This window comes from Echinops telfairi, unplaced genomic scaffold, assembly GCF_000313985.2.
Source record: "Echinops telfairi isolate 266 unplaced genomic scaffold, ASM31398v2 ScPeMD7_7457;HRSCAF=8495, whole genome shotgun sequence".
Taxonomy (NCBI): Eukaryota; Metazoa; Chordata; class Mammalia; order Afrosoricida; family Tenrecidae; genus Echinops; species Echinops telfairi.
Window position 1 is genome coordinate 36,684,553 of NW_022111357.1, and position 19,172 is coordinate 36,703,724.

At 41.5% G+C, this 19,172-nt stretch overlaps 1 protein-coding gene across 2 annotated transcripts in view; it reads left to right on the forward strand.

The window, feature by feature from the left end:
- LOC101647535 (arginine-glutamic acid dipeptide repeats protein) overlaps nt 1-19,172 on the forward strand; it is a 207,628-nt gene that overhangs the window by 125,828 nt on the left and 62,628 nt on the right. Inside the window, exons 1-2 of one of the 2 annotated variants that reach the window (XM_045298783.1) lie at nt 7-32; nt 809-889. Coding sequence is in view for 1 of the 2 variants with exons in the window: in XM_045298782.1 (XP_045154717.1) it covers nt 809-889 (81 nt within the window). In the remaining variant the exon portion in view is untranslated. Of the gene's footprint in view, nt 1-6; nt 33-808; nt 890-19,172 lie in introns of those variants that run through there. The other variant, XM_045298782.1, reaches the window with a different exon arrangement.

The following is a 19,172-nucleotide window of genomic DNA, read 5'->3' on the forward strand; positions in this document are numbered from 1 at the left end:
AGTGCTCCGAGGGATCAGGCTCCGAGCCCGAGGTGTGGGGGTAGGGGCTTTGGGAACTGCCTCCACCGGACTGGGAGGGAGCGCCCCAGAAGGAATGGGACAAAGTGAAAGTCTCCTGGCCGGGCTCGGGGACGGAGTCTGAGACTGCTAAGGAAATGGGGGTGGGGGGAAGGAAGGGTGCCGTGCATTCTTTATTTGGTGACTCCGGAGCGGCTTATAATGACAGGGGTGGTAAGCAAACCAGCTGGGATTGGGGCTCTCGGGGAGCTTCCTGGTGTTAGTGCCTTCCTGTCGAATTCTTTGGATTAAGGATGGGGGCTTTTTAACCCTCCCTGGTGCCTTTCTAGAGAAAAGTCACCACCAGGTTTCACACACACACACACACACACGACACCCCCCCACACACACACACACAGTCTTGCTCGGCATTTCTGAGAAGCTTCGTTCTCACTGAAAAGCAGTTGTGCAGTTTTAAGGAAACGCGGAGCCTGTTTGCTGTTTATACCTTCGTGAACCAATGCGGAGACTAGTGTCACAGAGGGGAGACTGCTGCTTAGCGTCCACAGCCTTTCTTTCCAGAGATGCCCTGACCTGCGTGGTTGGTTGGGGGTCTGGTGAGGCTGCTGGGGCTGGCCCCGGCCGGTGGGTCCCTGGGGTGCTCCTGGGTTATTTCTCCTGGCGGATTCAGTATTCCCTAGCCAAGACTTTTCTGTGGTGGTTATTTTGCTGATTGCAGACATCTTTGCCTTGCTGACATCCTGTTTTGTTTTTGGTTTTACATCACATTTGTTGTTTTGTTTTATCACAGAAACGCTTCGTTAAGGGGCTGAGGCAGTACGGCAAGAACTTCTTCAGAATTAGAAAGGAGCTGCTTCCCAATAAGGAAACAGTGAGTACAATTGGACTTTATGTAACTTGATTTTTTTTCCTTCTTTGCTCCTGCTGCTTCTCGGCATTTGATCTTATGAAATGGTTCCCTTTAACTCTGAGCTGTGCTCAGACTCAGGCCGGCCTCTGGGTTCTGTTTGCTTTACTGCCTTTGCATGTAGTTTCGGCTCATGGTTTTTATAGTCAATATACAGATTATGCTTATCCTTTGGGAAAATGCAGATTTCTGTCGTAACTGTAAGGACAGTAAAGTGTTTGAGAACAGAGGGTTAGGTGGAGCTGTGGAATTAACACCTAATTTTAAAGACAGTAGCTAAAATAGGAAATGTCATTTATCAACAGTTTGCATTTGGCAATTGACAAATACTATCAACCAATTGAAACAGAATTAAAAGATATGTACTTAAATACACTATGAATTCTATTGGGTATTTTTCTCTAATGTTGCTATGCTTTGAAAAGTAGTTTTAACTCATTAATATTCTGGCCTTAAAAGTTTGCACTTTTCATTAGACCAAATACATAGGGTTCTTCTGAGTTGCTAAAATGAGGTTCTGAAAATTCCTTTGATACACTACAAAGCTGAGATTCAGATCTGAAGAAACTCAAAGAGAAGGTAAAGGAAGAGAATGTTGGCTTTGGAATTCCACCTTGCTGACCTCTTACTGCCTGCTCTCCTGATCTGCTGCAGATGATAAAGGAAGAGGGTGGGGGAGAGCCTTGCTTCCATTTAGGCCAAGCTATAGGGAAGAATTCAGGTGGAGCTGGGATAGCCACTCCTCTGTGTTTACTGAGTAGGACCCAGGAATGGATGGGCTCACCTCTCCTGCACTTGGATGATAGGGGATATTTAATCTGTTTAAACAGCAAGCAGCTTTTTTAGGGAGTAGAAAGAGGATATGGGATAGCCATTAAAGGTAGATTGTGTGTGTGTGTGTGTGTGTGTGTGTGTGTGTGTTTTATAATTGTGTTAGTTTTCAATTTCCTCTTAATTTTAATTCTCTTTTTTAAAGACAAACTGTTTCTGGACACTTTATATTAAAATACCTTAAGGACCAGTGATAGCTCATAGCAGGGGAGAGAAGAGTTCTGAGATTGCAAATATAAACCCAAATCAAACCCATTGCCATTGAGTCAAGGACTTGAGTTTCCGAGGCTGTAAATCTTTACTGGAGCAGATAGCCTCATTTTTCTCCCAAGGAGCAAGCTGGTGGGTTTGAACTACTGACCTTATTAGTTTGCAGCCCAATTTATCTGACAGTGGGACCAGGTATTGCAAATCAATATATATATTTCACTCAGTGCCATCTCAAGAAGTTGAAATGGCTCAACTTGAGAATAATAACAAAAAAGAGAACTCTAGAAATATTGAACCATATATAAATATGTACCACTATGTAGCTATCAGAAGGAGTCCAAGTTGGTATTGTGGTTGTGCATTGGGATGTAATCTGCAAGGTTGGCGGTTCGAAACCACCAGAAAAGCTCCTTAGAAGAAAATAAGGCTTTCTACTCCTGTAAACAGTTACAACCTCAGAAATTCAAAGGGGCACAGTTCTGCCCTCTGTTATAGAGTTGCTATGAGTCAACATCGACTCCCATAGCAGTGATTATGTAGCTCTGTATATAATCCATTCATTTTTTTGCTTTTGACAGAACAGACTAGAAAAAGGTATTTAATATAGATTAGTAAAAGCTATACTTTAAATGTTTCTGTATTTCACTCATTTGAAGTTTGAGATAAACTTTTAAAACATAGCATGCCTTCATCTTAAGTGTAGGAATTTTGGTTTGGCTGAGTGAAAATGAGAGCCATCCATCAGTAGATTTGTCCTACAGATTGTACCAACTTGTCAGTGTGTTCTGTTTATCTCAGTGTTTAACTAAAAATGGTAGGCCATAAAGAATTGGATGTAAGCATTCTCTCAACAATTGTTTTAAAAGATAAAATTATAACAAGATTAAGCACCAAATCTGAAAACTGCTATCTAGCATTTGTAAACACTAGACAGTTTAGTCTACAGTATCTTTAGCTCTTTGGTAGCAAAAGTACCCTTTAACCTAGGTAAGATCCTTGCAATTTTTTCTAGGTATGGTAAGTTTTGATTTATTTTCCTTCCTGCTTTTGATTGTCCCATATTCTTATTGATGATGTCCGACTCAATAGCCTTTTCCTCTTAAACTGGTTCTCTGGTCTTCTTTGCCAGACACCATTTCCTTGAGACTTTGAGACCCTTCCCCATCAGTCCTTTACTGTCCCGGTCCCAAGCATGTGGCTCCATTCCTCATTTCTCCACTGGCGCCCAACCATCTTCCTACTTCCAGCAACTTCCTCAGGCCGTGATTTTTGAAAGTAGTGATGGGAGAATTATCTCCAGCAGTGGGGCAGTGGTGTCATGGCCTGACATTTGCTAGACATTCCTAGTGTCCTACTGTCTTTTGTATTGAATTGGAGGAACTTGGTGAGTAGTAGGGTAAATCTATGAATACTCTGTAATCAGATGAAAGAGATACTCATTTTGCTAAATCATCAACAGAGCATTCTAATCATTCAGCATCTATGGGGAGAACAGAATTTATTTGCAGGTACCAGTGTTTTTGGATCAAAACCTCCTTGGTACAAATCTTAAAACCATGCTCCTTTTTATTGTAAATACCTCTTCTGTTTTTTCTACCAGAATTATTAACTGATTTCTTTGCTGTTCTCAAGTGACTTGAAACATCAGAAGGGTGTTGCATCCAAAGAAGCATGCCTGATTGGGCATCCGAATGAGGGTCAGCAGACCTGTGTTCTATTCTTGGCCTTACCCGTAACTATAGTACTTGATGATCTCGTTTAACTTTGTGGTCCACTTTGAGCTGTTCACTGGAAAGTTCAGGTCAAATCCTGACAAGGACTGAGCAATTGTTGTCTCCGTAATCATGTTTCTTTGAATGAGAATTTTGTCAGTACTACAGTCATTTTCTAAAATGTCTTTGGCCGTTGGCTGTCCCTGTGAGTATGGTGATAGTTCTGTCTCTGTACTTCCTCTGCCGCTTGCCTGCTGAGCAACTGGAGGCAGGGTATTCAGCCTTTCTGTGTCTGTAAAATGGTGAGAAGGCCTATCCCCTACATTTGTTGTGAGAATTTACATGAAATAATGTTTTAAAACTTCATTAAACCATTTACAGATGGTTTTTCTTCCCAGATACCCTCATTATAAAGCAGAGTGTATTTCTAGGAGCAGGAGTTTCTTTTCATTTATAGATATATTGAACCTGGTTTCATTTTGTTTTGTATTTAAGTTAGCTGTTGTTCATTAATCTGTCCTGCTGAAAATACATTAATTGGGAAAACTAAAGGGAAGGGAAGGTAGTACCTAGTTTAAAGGCTATTTCTTGAGCTTGGAACTTTGTTGAAGAGATTTCCAGTCTTAGAGTTCATTCAGTGCAGTGATAATCTGTCAGAGAAAGGTTCCTGGTGGACATGGACATAAACAACTTTCCAAACTCTTTTTTGGTTTCAGGTTATTATTACATAGGAACTAAATCTCAGAATCCTGCTGCCCTCTGAAGTGGGAATAGTGGTCCTGGTTGTGGAAAACCAGCATGCTGATGGAGGTTTAGGTGAATGGATGTTACTTGTTAATCTCATGGTACCCAAGAGAATAGGTGCAAGTCACAGATTTGTAGTACCTAGTTCTACAAATACCCTATCGTTTATTATCTTTATCCTTGTTCTCTGTAACCACTTGCATTCCCTCAGTATGCTTCTAAGATGTATAGTTAGTTGGTAAATTGTGGTAAGAAGTCTTGGCAGAGTGTCTCAGATTCACCTTGGCCAAGTTACCTTGGCCCTAGACCTTTGGTCTAAACCACATCAGAGTCTTGGTGTTAGCATATTTGTGTAAATAACAGTGAGCTGGGCCTCTGTGTGGCAGAGCTTCAGAGAAGATGAGGCCTCTTAGGTTCTGCTTTGATCACAAAGCATTGTCATTTTGTCTTTAGGAAGATGAATTATATGACCTTTGATATTAACACCTGATTAGGCTCACTGCCATAAGTCATTTCAGACTCATAGCAACCCTGTAGGACCAAGTAGAAGAACTAGCCCTGTGAGTTTCTGAGACAGTAACTCTTTACAGGAATAGAAAGTCTCATTGTTCTCCTGCAGCTGGTGGTTTCAAACTGCTGACCATGTGGTTTGCAGAGCAATGCACAACCCACTATACCACCAGAGCTCCTTAAAAATTTAGGCAGCCCAATGTAAATACATGGATGGATAGCTAGCTATAGGCATAGGAAAGTAAGCATCTACATTATATAATGTAGATCTATGTATAATGTTGTATGCAGAGAATCACCAATAGATGAAGTCAAATTGTAATTCTCTTGTTATGAATAATCTGAACTAATGAATGGTATAAAAATAACATTTTGTTTGAATTTTATATATACTACCATTTTCTTCAAGACCATGAGATGATTACTCAGTTGGCAATACGGTTATCTTCTCCGAGGCTGAGAACTTAGGTTATTTGAACTGCTGACTTCCATGTCTGGCACCTAGATGATTGCCCTTGAATCCTGGCCTTTTTGTACAACTTTAGCTACTGTTACTCAGACAAATTCAGCTAGCATCTGATGGTCAACAGGGAGCACTTCCTGAGTGACCTGGTACCGATGTTCTTGTCTCAAATGCAACATAGGTTTATGAGAGGACGATTTGATCTCCCTCCGAAGTTGTAGCCTCCAGAGGTAGACAGAGGACGAAAAAGTGCAGGCCCCACTCTCCCTCCTCATTGTTTTATTCTCTGAACACCTAGAACAATAGGTGGGAGAACGATGAGACATTCCACTCTTGTAAAGAGTGACAGCCCCAGAAACCCACAGGGGCACTTCTACCCTGCCCTATAGGGTCACTATGACTCGGAATTGACTCAATGGCAGTGAATTTGGTTTTCCTTTCGAGACCAATAAACACAAGGCTCATGTTGTTTGTAAACCCAGTTGTGGTGCATGAATATTTACTAGAAACTCATTTTTACTTACTTCTTGTAGTATAAGGTTTCGGGGATGGGCCTGCCCCCACCACTATTATTACCCTCGGGTTCAGTAAGCACAATTGTACTGTTGAGATATATATATTAAAGTCAGCGAGAGCATGAGAGATATTACAATAATGCAGTTAGACACATTACATGGTAGCATTGCCCACCTCAGCCCATCTTGGTGGTCCACGTGGAGAGAGGGGATTGGGAAGGAGGGCAAGGAAACAAGGGAGATATGGGGCGCGAGGAGGAGGAGGAGGAGGAGGAGCCCAGCGAAAAGCCAGAGAGAGGGATCTCTATTGCTGACCCAGGCCTATATACCTTTGGGGCGTGCAAGCCCACTAATTACAGGTAAAGACATATGTCACAGGAAGGGGTTGCACTATAGGTTATACAACAGTGAGAGGGGGTGGTCTAGGGACATACACGCAATAGGAAGAGGAGGGATTGGGGCTATACATGTGACAAGATGGGCGGATCCTAGATTTAGGATGGCAGCTTAACTTGGACCTGTTCTCTGGGTCTCTATAGGAACCATTATCAGTAGGGTGTAAAACCCACCTACAGGAACCAAGCTAATGGTCCGCAAGCCTTAGCTTATTGTCCCCAGCAGCAGGGAGCAGACCCCTTGGTCTGGCAACTGACTGTCTTCAGGGAGGATGACCTCGCCCCACAACTTCTCATTTCCAATGTTAAACCTTTTTGGTGGTTAGATTTTTAAAATATTTGGGCACCTACTGAGCACTATAATGGGTGGAAGCAAGGCACCATCACTGCTCCCCCAGAGAGGTGGCATTACAGCCAGGAATATGAACCACTTGGCCTTTCGTGCATGGTTGTTATTGTTGATTCTCGACTCATAGAGAAATTTTGTATAACAGAATGAACCTGATCCTGCACCAGCCTTACAATTACTGTGGTGTTTGAACCCACTGTGTAGACCCCATTATTATATGTTAAAAGTCCTCATAGGAGGTGCAGGTTCCACAGCATGAACACAAGAGGCTGGTCACTCCAGAGTTCCTTGTAGTCATGGCACTCAAACTGAACCTTGATATAAGTGTACCATTTTTGACAACTCATGTTTGAGAGGGTACAGGAAAAGCTGCTTTGCAGCCAGAGGAAATAGCCATGAGCAAAGACATGAAAACAGGAAATTGTGAAATGCACCCAGCAACAAGAACAACATAGCATGGCTGGAGAGAAGGCCGCATGAGTTGATGCAGTGGGACTTAGGTCTGTGGTTTGAGAGAGATAATAGGGACCTAAAACTAACTCCAAAGAGTGTGAGTGGATAGAATTGAAGTCAGATCAAAGTTACAGGAACATCTTCTCCTGAGCAGCCAGGTGTAAGATGGAAACTGGAGAGGAGACCCTAGTTGTAGCAAAATCTTTAGGAAGGCAGAAAATAGATAGTTGAAAATGAATTTATTAGCATGGAATTCTGCCTTTCATCTTGGTTTTCTATATCGAACGTGTTTCACTGTAATCTTAACGGAACCAAGAACCCACTGAAGGGCTGCTGCTGTTGTTAGGTGCCCTCTAGCAGGTTCCAACTCATAGTCACCCTGTCTGTGTGCAACAGAACAAATCAGTGCGGGCCCTGTGTCAATCCCCCTTGTCCAAGGTCTGCCTCTTTTTCACTGTCCCCATACTTCACCAGGTGAAGGGCAGCCAGTGCAAATTTGGTTTTGGCTTTCTTTTTTTTAAGAGTCCGACGATAAAAAATATTGGAGATTTAAAGTGTTAATTTGGAAAATAACGTACAAATCAACCACCTTTCTCAGCCCCATTTCTGGGAATGAGTATTAAATATGTGCATAACCACTGAGTATTAATTGTTCTTTCTTCAGGCAAAATATGTTTTACATGGAGCACATTCTCCCAGCAAAGAATAAATACTGTTTAGAAAGGGTTTCAAGACTGAGTGATCAAGATTCTGATAATATTAGGTGGTTAAAAATGACTCTAGCATTTCAGCTTGAGGTTTTATTTAACTTCAGATTACAACATTAGATAAACAATTTTCTAGCCTCAGTAATGCCTAATCTGATGTTACATAACAAAGTATGGACTTCCTGAATAGGTTGGTACCATTGAGAGCAAGCAAATATGTTACCATATAAATTTTACAGTCTCGGGCTTTAAACCTAGTACCTCTGTTCCAAATACTCCATCTACTTACAGGGTGTTCCTCAGGCCAGCATTTAACGCCATCAACTGGGAGTGACTTAAAAGGGTAGAATGAGGGTAGAGGGGGGAGGGCATTCCTGTTGAACCAGAACCTGCATTCTAATAAACACCTTTAAAGGCTAGGAGTCACTGCTGTTTATAATAATGCAAGCTTGTGGCATATGCTTTCTTAAAATATTATCTTTATTCTGTTAAAAGTATAAATGATTGAGAAATTAAAACATGATTTTCTTTTCAAGTTACCATAAAATATTTTTAATATTTAGAAAAGTCTCTGGGCTTATCTTTACTGTATAATTTCCTAATATAGTTTCTGTAGTGCCCCAAATTACTTCTAGCCATAGTCCTAAATTGACTGGGTGGGTCTGTGTAAATGAAGCACTTGTGGTTCACCCAGGGGATTGAACTGCTCCTCCCTGGGGGACAGACAACCGAAAAGTGGTTGAAGGGAGACGTCGAACAGGGCAAGAAATGACAAAATACCCATTTATAAACTATCAAGGGTTCATGTGGGAGGGGGGAGCGGGGAGGGAGGGGAAAATGAGGACCTAATGTCGGGGGTTTAAATGGAGAGAAAATGTTTTGAGAAACGATGTACAAATGCGCTTTATACAATTGATGTGTGTATGGAGTGGGATAACAGTTGTATGAGCCCCTAATAAAATGTTAAAAAAAAAAAAAAAAAGAAGGGAACTAGAAAAAAAAATAATGCAAATAAAGTTCAGGGCACCCTTTGGCGGGTGGCTGTGCAAATAAAGTAACATAGGATTGTAGTAATGGGATTGGTCAGTTTTACCGTCCTAGTAGGCTTAACGTGAGCCATCCTAGAGGCAGATGGGAAACTCATTACCACTAAGAAGAATGGAAGCTGAGCTTGCTCTTTGGAACATGGGTCCCTGCACTGGGAATCTCTGGATCCTGGGGTCAGATAGAAAGAGAGCTGTAACACAGAAGACAGCCAAAGATAGGCAAGAAGCTGTGACAGGAGAAAGGGCAGCAGAAGTGACGGAAGCAGGAGACTGGCAGGAGATAGAGCCATAGAGCAGGAAAGCTACTTGCAGGCTAATGCAGTGCTTCTTGGTAGTTGGTGGAGTCCAAGGAGTTAAGAGTTGTAACATTTGCCCAACCACAGAAGGCCCAGCATCAGAATACCAGAAGTTGGCCTGATTAAAAACTATAGTTTAAGTTGTATCTTGTTACGTCCTTAATAAACCCCATAATCATGAGTAAAGTCTGTGTATGAGTTGTCTGTGGCCATTGCAGTGAATTAACAAACCCAGCAGAGGGAGGGATGGTTCCTGTTAGAACCCTTTAAAAGGCTGGAGAGTGGAGGTTTGTCCGACTTCTGCCTCATTGCCTTCAGCCTGGAACAGTGATGCTGATGTTGATTCTCCTGCCCCCAGGCCCCCACCCCCACCCCTGATGAAGTTAGAAAAGTTCAGATACCATTGCTGCTGCCACAGTGTTGTTAGTTTTCCTCCTTTTTTCACTTACATTTTTTCCAAAAACATAATTGTAACTCCTGCCTCATTTCACATAGAACACTAGTCATTCTTACCTCTTGACAGCCACTCATAGTATGTGAGTTAGCTAGGGCACACCCTATTTGGGTTTCGAACAGTAACCTTTTTAGTTGGAAGGATGACTATCTTATTGATAGGGAATTTATATGCCAGGTTAATAGTATTTTCAGGTTTTGCTTTCTTTCTCTGGTGCCCCTTTTATATGAAAAATATAAGTACTTTGAAGAATTGGCAAGATAGACACAAGGAGAAACTTTTATATTCCGTACCTTTTCTCTTAATAACTTGTCCTCGCATAGATGCAGGCAGCTGGAATTTTCCATTCAAGGCAGAAATGATTGCCAATATAAACAGGCACTGCAATTTGGCAGCAAGTACTGTGATACTCTAGTGATTTTAGTGCAGAGGGTTTGTTCCTATTAAAATGGAGCAGAGGCTTTATCTGTTACTTCTGGTAGCGTGAACTGTGTGGGCATTTGACTGGGCAGTGGTCCAGTTTTGACCAGAGTTAACCGAGAAAGATGGGCTGATTCTCTGGGTAAGGAAAGCACTTAAGTAATTTGCATATATGAAACGTTTGGTGTAGATGTTGAAGGAAAAATGAGACCCACTCGACTTTTTTAAAGCCAAGAGTGTTGGATATTTCTGCCTCTCAATATAACCTACTTAGGCCTGTCCCTGGCTCTATCTTATGCATCAGAACTAGTGGGGATGGCCTGAAAGTGCTTTAATTATAGAAAACACGTAGAAACTGCACTCAAGTGAAAAACACCTCGGACTTTCAAAGTATTATTGAACAAAAAATGCTGCTTTCAAAGATCAGAGTTATTTATTTGCTGTTGTTATTGGCTGGCTAACCTTCATTTCTCAGGCTCTGACAGTGTCTTGGGTATCAGAATGACTAAGACGTTTATGACGTCTAAGCCTAAATAGATTCAACCGTTTTTATAAGGCAGTAAAACAAATGGAAGTTTTGAAATGGCCTTTAAACAGACTTACACTCTTGTGATTACTGTGGTTATGTTCAATGTATTTATCCACTCAGGGCTCACGTTTTATATCACAGTAAATATCTTTTAGCCATATAAGATCTGTGAGCCCATTCTGACTTTGCAAACCCACTTTGCCAATGTTTTTAAAATATATGTGTTAGATAACTGACATTAAAATGTATCTGAAGTTATAATTGGTTCCTTTTATTTTATTTGATGTTATATCTTTGAGTAATTCATCTAAGCAAATGAGAGTGAAAATTAATTGTGTTGTTTTGAAAAGTAAAATAAAACATGAACTACTGTCTTACGTTATTCACAGCTGCTAACCAGTGGGATAACCGTCTCTTCCCCACCCCCGTTTTTATTTTTTTTTGTAATTCAGAAACTATTCATTGCGATTATGAAGCAAGCACAAACTTTTTCAAGGGACGCTTTAATTCCATTAAGCTAACTTTTCTTTTTGAGATATTTAATTTTTGAATTTTCAAAATTATTGGCCTTTTTATCTTTTCCACTTTGCAAATAGGATTCTTTGCTTTCTGCTTGCATACATTTTAAATTCTTTTTCTAATCCTCTAAGTTATGTCATTGTAATCCCCAGGATTTGGCATTTGAGAGGTCTGAACCCTCAGACTGGCAAAGTTGGAAGAGTTGGGGACCCTTGGATAGCCCATAGAACCCAAGGTCTGTGCCCTGTCAGATGAGATATTTGAATTGAATGTGCCTTAGTTCCTTGGTTGCCACTGGGACATCGATATCACAAGTGGGAGACTTTAGAGAACAGAACTTATTTTCTCAAAAGTTCTAGAAACCAAAAATCCAAATCAGGGTTTCATAGTAACGACTCCTTCCATGGTGCCTGCCTTCTTTTCTATTTATCTGCTTGTCTCTGTGTCCATGCTGCTCTTTATAACCCAGAGGTGTCCTGCCCTGTTATGACCACTGTTTTACTCCGGGTAGACTAGAGAAACAAATTCATAGACACTCTTATGTGTATAAGAGTGAGTTTTATATAAAGGGTAATTGTACATCAGTGGTTTTTAACCTTCTTAATGCTGTAACCCTTTAATACAGTTCCTTATGTTGTGGTGACCCTCAACCATCAAATTATTTTCGTTGGTACTTCATAACTATAATTTTGCTACTATTATGAATCATAATGTGAATAGCTGTTATGCAGGATGTATTTTCATTGTTACAACTTGAACATAATTAAAGCATAGTGATTAATCACAAAGCATGAATTATATATTGTGAAATATTTGTGTTTTTCTGTGGTCTTAAGCGACCCTTGTGAAAGGGTCATTTGACCCTCAAAGGGGTCGCCACCCACAGGTTGAGAACCGCTGTTGTGCATTAAGAAAGCCACCCAAACTAGTCCACATCAAGTCCAAGTCCAATATAAGCCCATGTATCTGATACCAATCTAGAAAATCCTTTTTAAACTCACAAAATACATGCAATGATGCCAAATGCAGGAGGATCACAGGCCAGTGGGTTGGAAGTCTTCTAGATCCAGTGGCGTTGTAAGCATCTCAGCGCTGGCAGGGGTCTCTCCGGGGCGTCTCCGGCTCCAGAGGTCTGGTTGCATCAGGGTAGGTCCATGTGGCTTCTCCAGTTCAGGGCACTAGCATAGTTCCATGTGTCTCGTCAGCTGCAATGTCTCCCAGGGAATAAACAGAGAGAGAGAGTGAGAGAGAAATATCTCCCACCTCCAAAAAGGAATAATACAGGAATTCCCAGAATTCTCAGGGGAAGGCCATGCCTACAGAGATGCCTCTTTGGCTATAATCCGATTGACAGACTAGACTCCACCCCATTCACTCTTAATCCTCTCAAATTTACACCAGATTATGTAACTACCACAACCACATTAACATTAAAAGAAATATCTATTTCCAATCAGGATTACAATCCACAGATAGAGGGATTAGAATCCCAACATATGGGGTCACACACAATTCACATGAGAGTAGAGTACTTACCCTCATGGAATTCCCAATCAAATGATGGGTCCCCTGGGCTTGTGTCCTTCTCTGGAAGCATATGGCCACTGTATAACGAACTAGAGTATAGAACAGTGGTTCTCAACCTTCCTAATGCCGCAACCCTTTAATACAGTTCCTTATGTGGTGGTGACTCCCCCTACTAACATAAAATTATTTTCGTACTACTTCATCACTGTGATTTTGCTTCTGTTACGGATTGGGCGACCCCTGTGAAAGGGTCATTCGACCCCCAGAGGGGTCACAACCCACAGGTTGAGAACCACTGCTATAGCAGAACTGCTCATTGCTTGCCATGGAGGTCAGGTAGCCCTTTTCTCTATGGGCCAATTGCTATAACACAGGTTCATCTCTAGGCATAGTTTTGTTTTAGTCTTGGATGTGAATTCTGCTTCTTTGATGTATTTCTAGGCTCCACACATACAGAGGTATATATATTTATGTATTTTTATAAAATGTAAGGTTTTCTGGGCAGGGATCTCATTTTAATACCTCTGTATCACATTTTGTGCCTTACAGCAGGCCTTTACTTATGTTTGTTCAAATAAGTCAATGTACACATGTGTTAATACTGGGATAGAACCACATTGTAACCACAGATACATAATTATTGGTCAGAAAAGTAGATTAAAACCTCTTAGCATTTTTAAGGAATGGTTTGCCCTATCTTTTGCCCTCTGTTTTCTCATGCTCCACTTTAATGCTGTTTTTAAGACCAGTTGAAACCTGGACATCCCAGCATTGGACTTTGTATAATGGACTAAGAGTCCTTGTTAGTCCAAAGAGACTAGGGTTTGGGTTCACTGTGCCACATTGAACCTTCCTGTTTCTGTTTGTCACAGGTAGTAAATCAACTTACTGTTTGTACTTTGGTTCTGTTCTCTAGATTATAAGATTGAAACCCATTGTTTATTTTTCTCAGCAGGTTGATTGAGCAAGTCAAGAATAAAATATTGTCTTAAGCAATTGAGTAAGTCATTAGCCAGTTGTAGCTTAGCTTCAGAATGACCTGTGTGTGTGTGTGTGTGTGTGTGTGTGTGTGTGTGTGTGTTTGCGTATGCGCACGCGTTCACATGCATGTGAGCATACTGGAGATGAGAGCCAAGGGAGCTGGAAGAGTTTGGTGTTGTCAGATTTCTGAAGCTTTAAAGGTTCCAATAACTGTTTTGTTGGTTTTTTTTTCCTTTCCTTTTTCAGACTGTTAGTGAGTCACCATCATATGCTATTTTGTTATCTTGAAAATAGTCTCTGGAATTTTTATCCTGTCTTTGCTGTACAAGTGAAGCACTTCTGAGAATACTGTGAACAATGTTAAGAGAGAGCACGATATCCTACCCTGGTGCTTTAGTTATGCATTTTCAGCTGCTGCATGTGTCTCTTTGTTCCCATATGGTGAAGTGGTATTTTTTCTGAATCCTTATGGGACAGTTCTACTCAATCCTATCAGGTGCTATCAGATGAAAATGATTGGATGGTACTATAGGGTTATTTTGGACGACTGGAGCAGCATAAGAAGCCCTGGTAGCATAGTAATTACTAGTTGGGCTGCGATCCCCAAGGTCAGCAGTTCAAAAACCCCAGGCACTCTGAGGGGAAAGACAAGACTTTCTACTCCAGTAAGTAGTTACCGTTTTGGAAACTCAAAAGGACAGTTCTACCCTGTCCTAAAGGGTTGCTTTGAGTTGATGGCAGTGAGTTTTTTGGTTTGGGAAGAGCATTAATGTTCAGTGCCTCTGGGATTTGGCAATTACTGGTTTAGATGCATGCCACCAGAGATCAAAACTAGGTTCTCCTAACCATAAAGTACATTGAATCAAGCTAGAGGGTTGTGGCCTTAAGTTGTCAAGGGAGGTTTAGTTTTGAAGAGACAATCTGTCAGAACATGTGAAAGGAAATAGGCCTAGTTTCGACAGTGGCTATTTTCAACAGAGCAAAGCAGGCAAACTCTATACTCATTCTGAGAATGTGTTTTAAAAGAAAGCATCCCTTCATTTTTGTAGTTTAAAAAAAAAAATTGGTCTGTAATGTACTTTAAAAAACCCCAAACCCTATTTCTTTTGACCATATAAACCTTCCAAATGACGCAGGAAAAAAGCCCATGCCCCTCTGTGCCCTGTGATCTCCACAAGATGATAGACAAAGAAGCCAGCTGAAGAACAAACAGTGCTTCATTTTGTTGGTGGTTTGTGTTTACGTGAAAATCTGCAAGTTTGCAGTTAGTATATTTGTCTTAATATGCAAACTACAGCAAGCTAGCTTTTCTTTTTGCACTGTATTCTATTCGAAATAGTAATTTCTAATTAGTTTTCCCTTAAGCTAAGTATCTTACCAGGTATGTCTATAAATACTTATATTTGATGTACCTTTTTTTTTTTTTTTAGAAATCAGTGATTTAGCTTATTTAACTTGATAATGTGAGGGTTAAACATTTATAGTTCATTCCTAATACCAGTTGTTCAGCAAGACCTTGTTGAGCATGTTGTGCCTGGTGGAAAGTAAGACATGGGACCTCTCTGACTCTTTGGGTACCACACTGCAACTTGGAGAGAAATGCAGGGCTCCGGTGTGTGGCATATGTGCACGCCATGTGTTGGTAGGAGTCAGAGAGCTGAAGGTAAGGGTTTGGGGAATCATAGAAAACTGGAATCAGAGCTTGAAGCTTTTGAAGGATCAGCTGCTGCTCTTCAGCATCTAGTAACACTGACGTCATTAAATGTAACCATGGTAGTTTGGGACAATTCTATGATTGGAAATGCCTTCCTTCTGTTGAACTGAAATCTGAATCATTTCACTTTCTACATGGTCCTAATCTTGCCCTTTGAAGATGCTGGTACCCCTAATGGAGGCTGTTTAGCCATGCCAGGGTAGTTGGCATCCCACTGCCCGGGTTGCTGGCTCTGTGCTGTCCAAGCATGCGTCTGCATACTCTACCATCCACCCAGTGCATTCCTCTCCTTCTTTGTAGTTTGTGTCTCTGTAATAAAATCTACCACCCCAACAAAAGGAGGAATAGTCTAGGCAGGTTAGAGGAGCAGGCAGGTGCTTCTCAGCCCCTGCCCTCTCATTCAGAATGACAGCCACAGAGTCAACTCAGTGCAGCCCTCAGTCATGTTATATAATCTCTACACTTTGTGCATTTTAACACCTGGAGCAAACCCAAACTGCTGTGTGATGGTGCGTAAAACAGTGGACTCTGCTCGTGGGATAGACCATTGGAACCCAAGGAACCATGTCCATTGATCATATTGGCACCCCTTCAATCCCTCAACCCATCCTATTATACTTTCGTAAATCGTGGCTGAGAAGAATGAGGATAGCCATTTAGCAAATAACTTTCATTTCAAACCAGCTGTTGAAGGAAAACTGGCCTGACAGTTCTGTCCTACCCACCCACCCCAACCCCCAAATAAAATTCTAGAATATGCAGCTCGCAGTCTCAACTGGGAGCTCTGGATTTCCAAGTGCAATCAAGAATTTTAAGTTTTCCAAATGTGCTTGACACAATGGATGTATGTGTGGATGGTGATAAGGGTTGTATAAGCCCCCCATAAAATGATTTTTTTTAAAAAGTCAAGGGGTGGCGTTTAGCCTGTCAATCAGGTCGCAACTTGATGGCCTCAATTGGTGGTGCTAAGGAGATAAATAGCTCACTGTAGGCAGGACACAGGTACACTCCCTGCAAGACATTGCGTTTGAGAAGACACATGGAGCTACGCTAGCGCCCTGGAGCTGAGGAGTCACATGGAGACCCCTGCCAGCGCTGAGATGCTTCCACCACTGGATCCACAGCCTTTCTACCCACTGGTCTGTGATCTTCCTGCATTCAGGGTCATTGCATGTGTTGCATGAGACTGAAGAAGAATTTATAGACTAGTAATGGACATATGGGCTAATACTGGATTTATGGACTTGACCTGTACTGGGCTGGGATGTTTTCTCAATAGTCAATTGCTCTTGTATATAAAGCTCTTTTTACACACACACACACACACACACACACACACACACACACAAAGAATTTTAAGTTTTCAGTCAGGAGAATTTTCTTCCTTTCAACTGAGCTTTTCTGTTCCCTGGATCTCTCCCAGCCCTCCAAGACTGGTGAGGAAAGGACCCCGCCATTGCTATTTTAATATGTATGTTCTGGCACAAGGGTGGGTGAGCCATTTCCACTTGTGCTCCTCTCCCGGCGGTATAAGATGCTCATCCGGTCCGACTGTCTACTGTTGTAGGACAACAGTAGAGTTAGGTCCACCCAGTGCTGTTAAGGCCATTCCAACTCATTGCAGCCCTGTATGAGAGCCCTCCTCTTTCTCCCAGGCTTTAACCACTGTGGTGCCCGTGCTCCTGAGAGCAAGGTCCTAATGTTGCCTAACGCTGCTTCACAACCATTGCCTGGCATAAACCCAAGACCTTGGGTACTGGGTTGACCATTTCCTGTTCTCAAATTCCCTCCTCTTCTCAAACTCCTTCTGCTGGCTTTAAAACAACCAGTGCTTCCTTAATAAAAGTGCAAGTTCTGTGTTTAAGATAAATGATCTGTTTGCCTGTCTTCTACTCTGTGTGTTGCACCAGAAAGGCAAGAGAAACCTTTTTGACCTGTAGAAAAATTATTTCAACACGTAGGCAAGAATGTCAAGGCATAAATATGGTAGAAACTATTTTCTCACATTCTACTCCTAAGCATTTTAACTTGTTCATGGTGCCCCACGCCAAGCATTTCTCTTTGAGCTTGCATTCCCTTATACTCCTTTTCATTCACCACCACTCCTGCCCCTGCCCTCATGCTCACCTCTGCCGGACCTCACAGCAGGGATCATCCCATGGCACAAATAACCTTTATAGCCAAACAAGAACGTGCATTGCTTATAACAAAGTGCAGCCCTTTTCCGTTTTATTTTAAAAAGTCATCCTCTTTCTTGTTTAATGTAGAGGATATTTGTGCTGAAAGCCTGTTCCAAGTAGGCATTTGTGTATCCCAGAGGAACTTTTGATTTATTTCCTTAACTCTGCCCTTCATTTTCTGGGGTTCAGAAGCCTGTAATGGTCTGTGAAGCGCTGAAAACTCAGTGCAAAACAGTAGTGACTCTTAAGACCTCCTCCCACTATATAACAGACCGGACGCCTTCTGCACGCTGGGCTTTTGACTCCATGAAAGGAGAGCGCTCACAGATTTTGGTTGTACAGCAGGGCATCCAAGTTGGGGCCTTCATAATGTTTTTATGAAATGTTTTTTCTCCCTCTCTCCCTGTCTTTGAAAAGTTGTAATGAAAATTCCGGGCTCTTGGCCAACCTGTGGGATGTGATACAGTAGAAATGTTTCTGCTGCCCTTTGTTGCTGTTCAGCTTTGATTAGGTTTATTTCCCGTAAGCTTAATTTTGTTTTCCGCGCCCTGCCCCCCCCCTCCCCCCGTTTATGGCTAAAGAGGTTAACATAGCCAAGTTTAAGCATTTTGTTACGCAAGCAGCTGCAGCCTAGTAGAGAGGCCTGTGCCAGGCTTTTTGTGGCAGTAAGAGGCAAGAAACAACTCTTTCTGGACGTATTTGCATTTCTTTCTCCCCAGATGGCCTTCTTTTTTTTTTTTTTTTTTGTACCTTCTTGGGTTTTATGTGAAAGTTTGTGGCAAATTAGGTTCACTTTAAACAATTTTTATACTATTCTGTGTCATTGGTTACAGTTTCTACAATGTATCAGCATTGACATCGTTTCTATGGTGTTTGTTCTATTTCCATTAAGCTAGCTTCCCTGCCCTTCTTTGCTTTCTCATTTTCGCTTTTGGGTAAATCGTTGACTGTTTTTGAGCTCGTGAAATTATAATTGCTTAAGAAGTGAGCTCATACTGTTTATTTTATAAGCAATCTCTTATTTGGCTGAAAGGTAACTTCATTTCCAAGTTTAAAAGGATATATTAGGGCGATCGTCTTAGGAGTTCCTCTGGTCTTTATTGGTCCAGTCGGTCTGGCCTTTTAAAGGAATTCAAATTATCCTCTACATTTTACTCATTCTGTCTTGGATCTTCTATTGTTTCCCAGATCAGAACAGTTAATAATGGTAGCTAGCCACTCTCTTCTGATGGCAGGTTAGAAGAAGCTGTGGTTCATGTAGGCTATTAGTCCTGTGGACTACCTTTTTTTTAAAGCCTTTGATTTTCTTCGTTCTCTCTTGCTCCATATGAGTAGAAACCAGTAGTTGTTTCTTAGATGGCCTCTCACAAGCTTTTCAGACCTGAAATGCTATTCACCGGAGTAGGATGTTATAGAACATTATCTTCATGAACTACATGCTGCCAACTGACTTTAAGTTGTCCCCCAAGAATCTGGTCCTAAGCCTTTTAACTCAAGAAGCTAATCCATTAACTTGCTTGAAAAGGTCTAGGACACCAGCCTTCTACTTTCTAGAAAGAATTTAACAAGCTCTGTAAGCTGTGCTGTTTCCCCCGTGTCTACCAAAAGTGTTCAAGGAAACCATTGTGCAACTTGGGAGTTTGCTAGGTAAGTTAAAATCCGGGAGATCCTCAGGGAAGGGGCCTCTAGGGC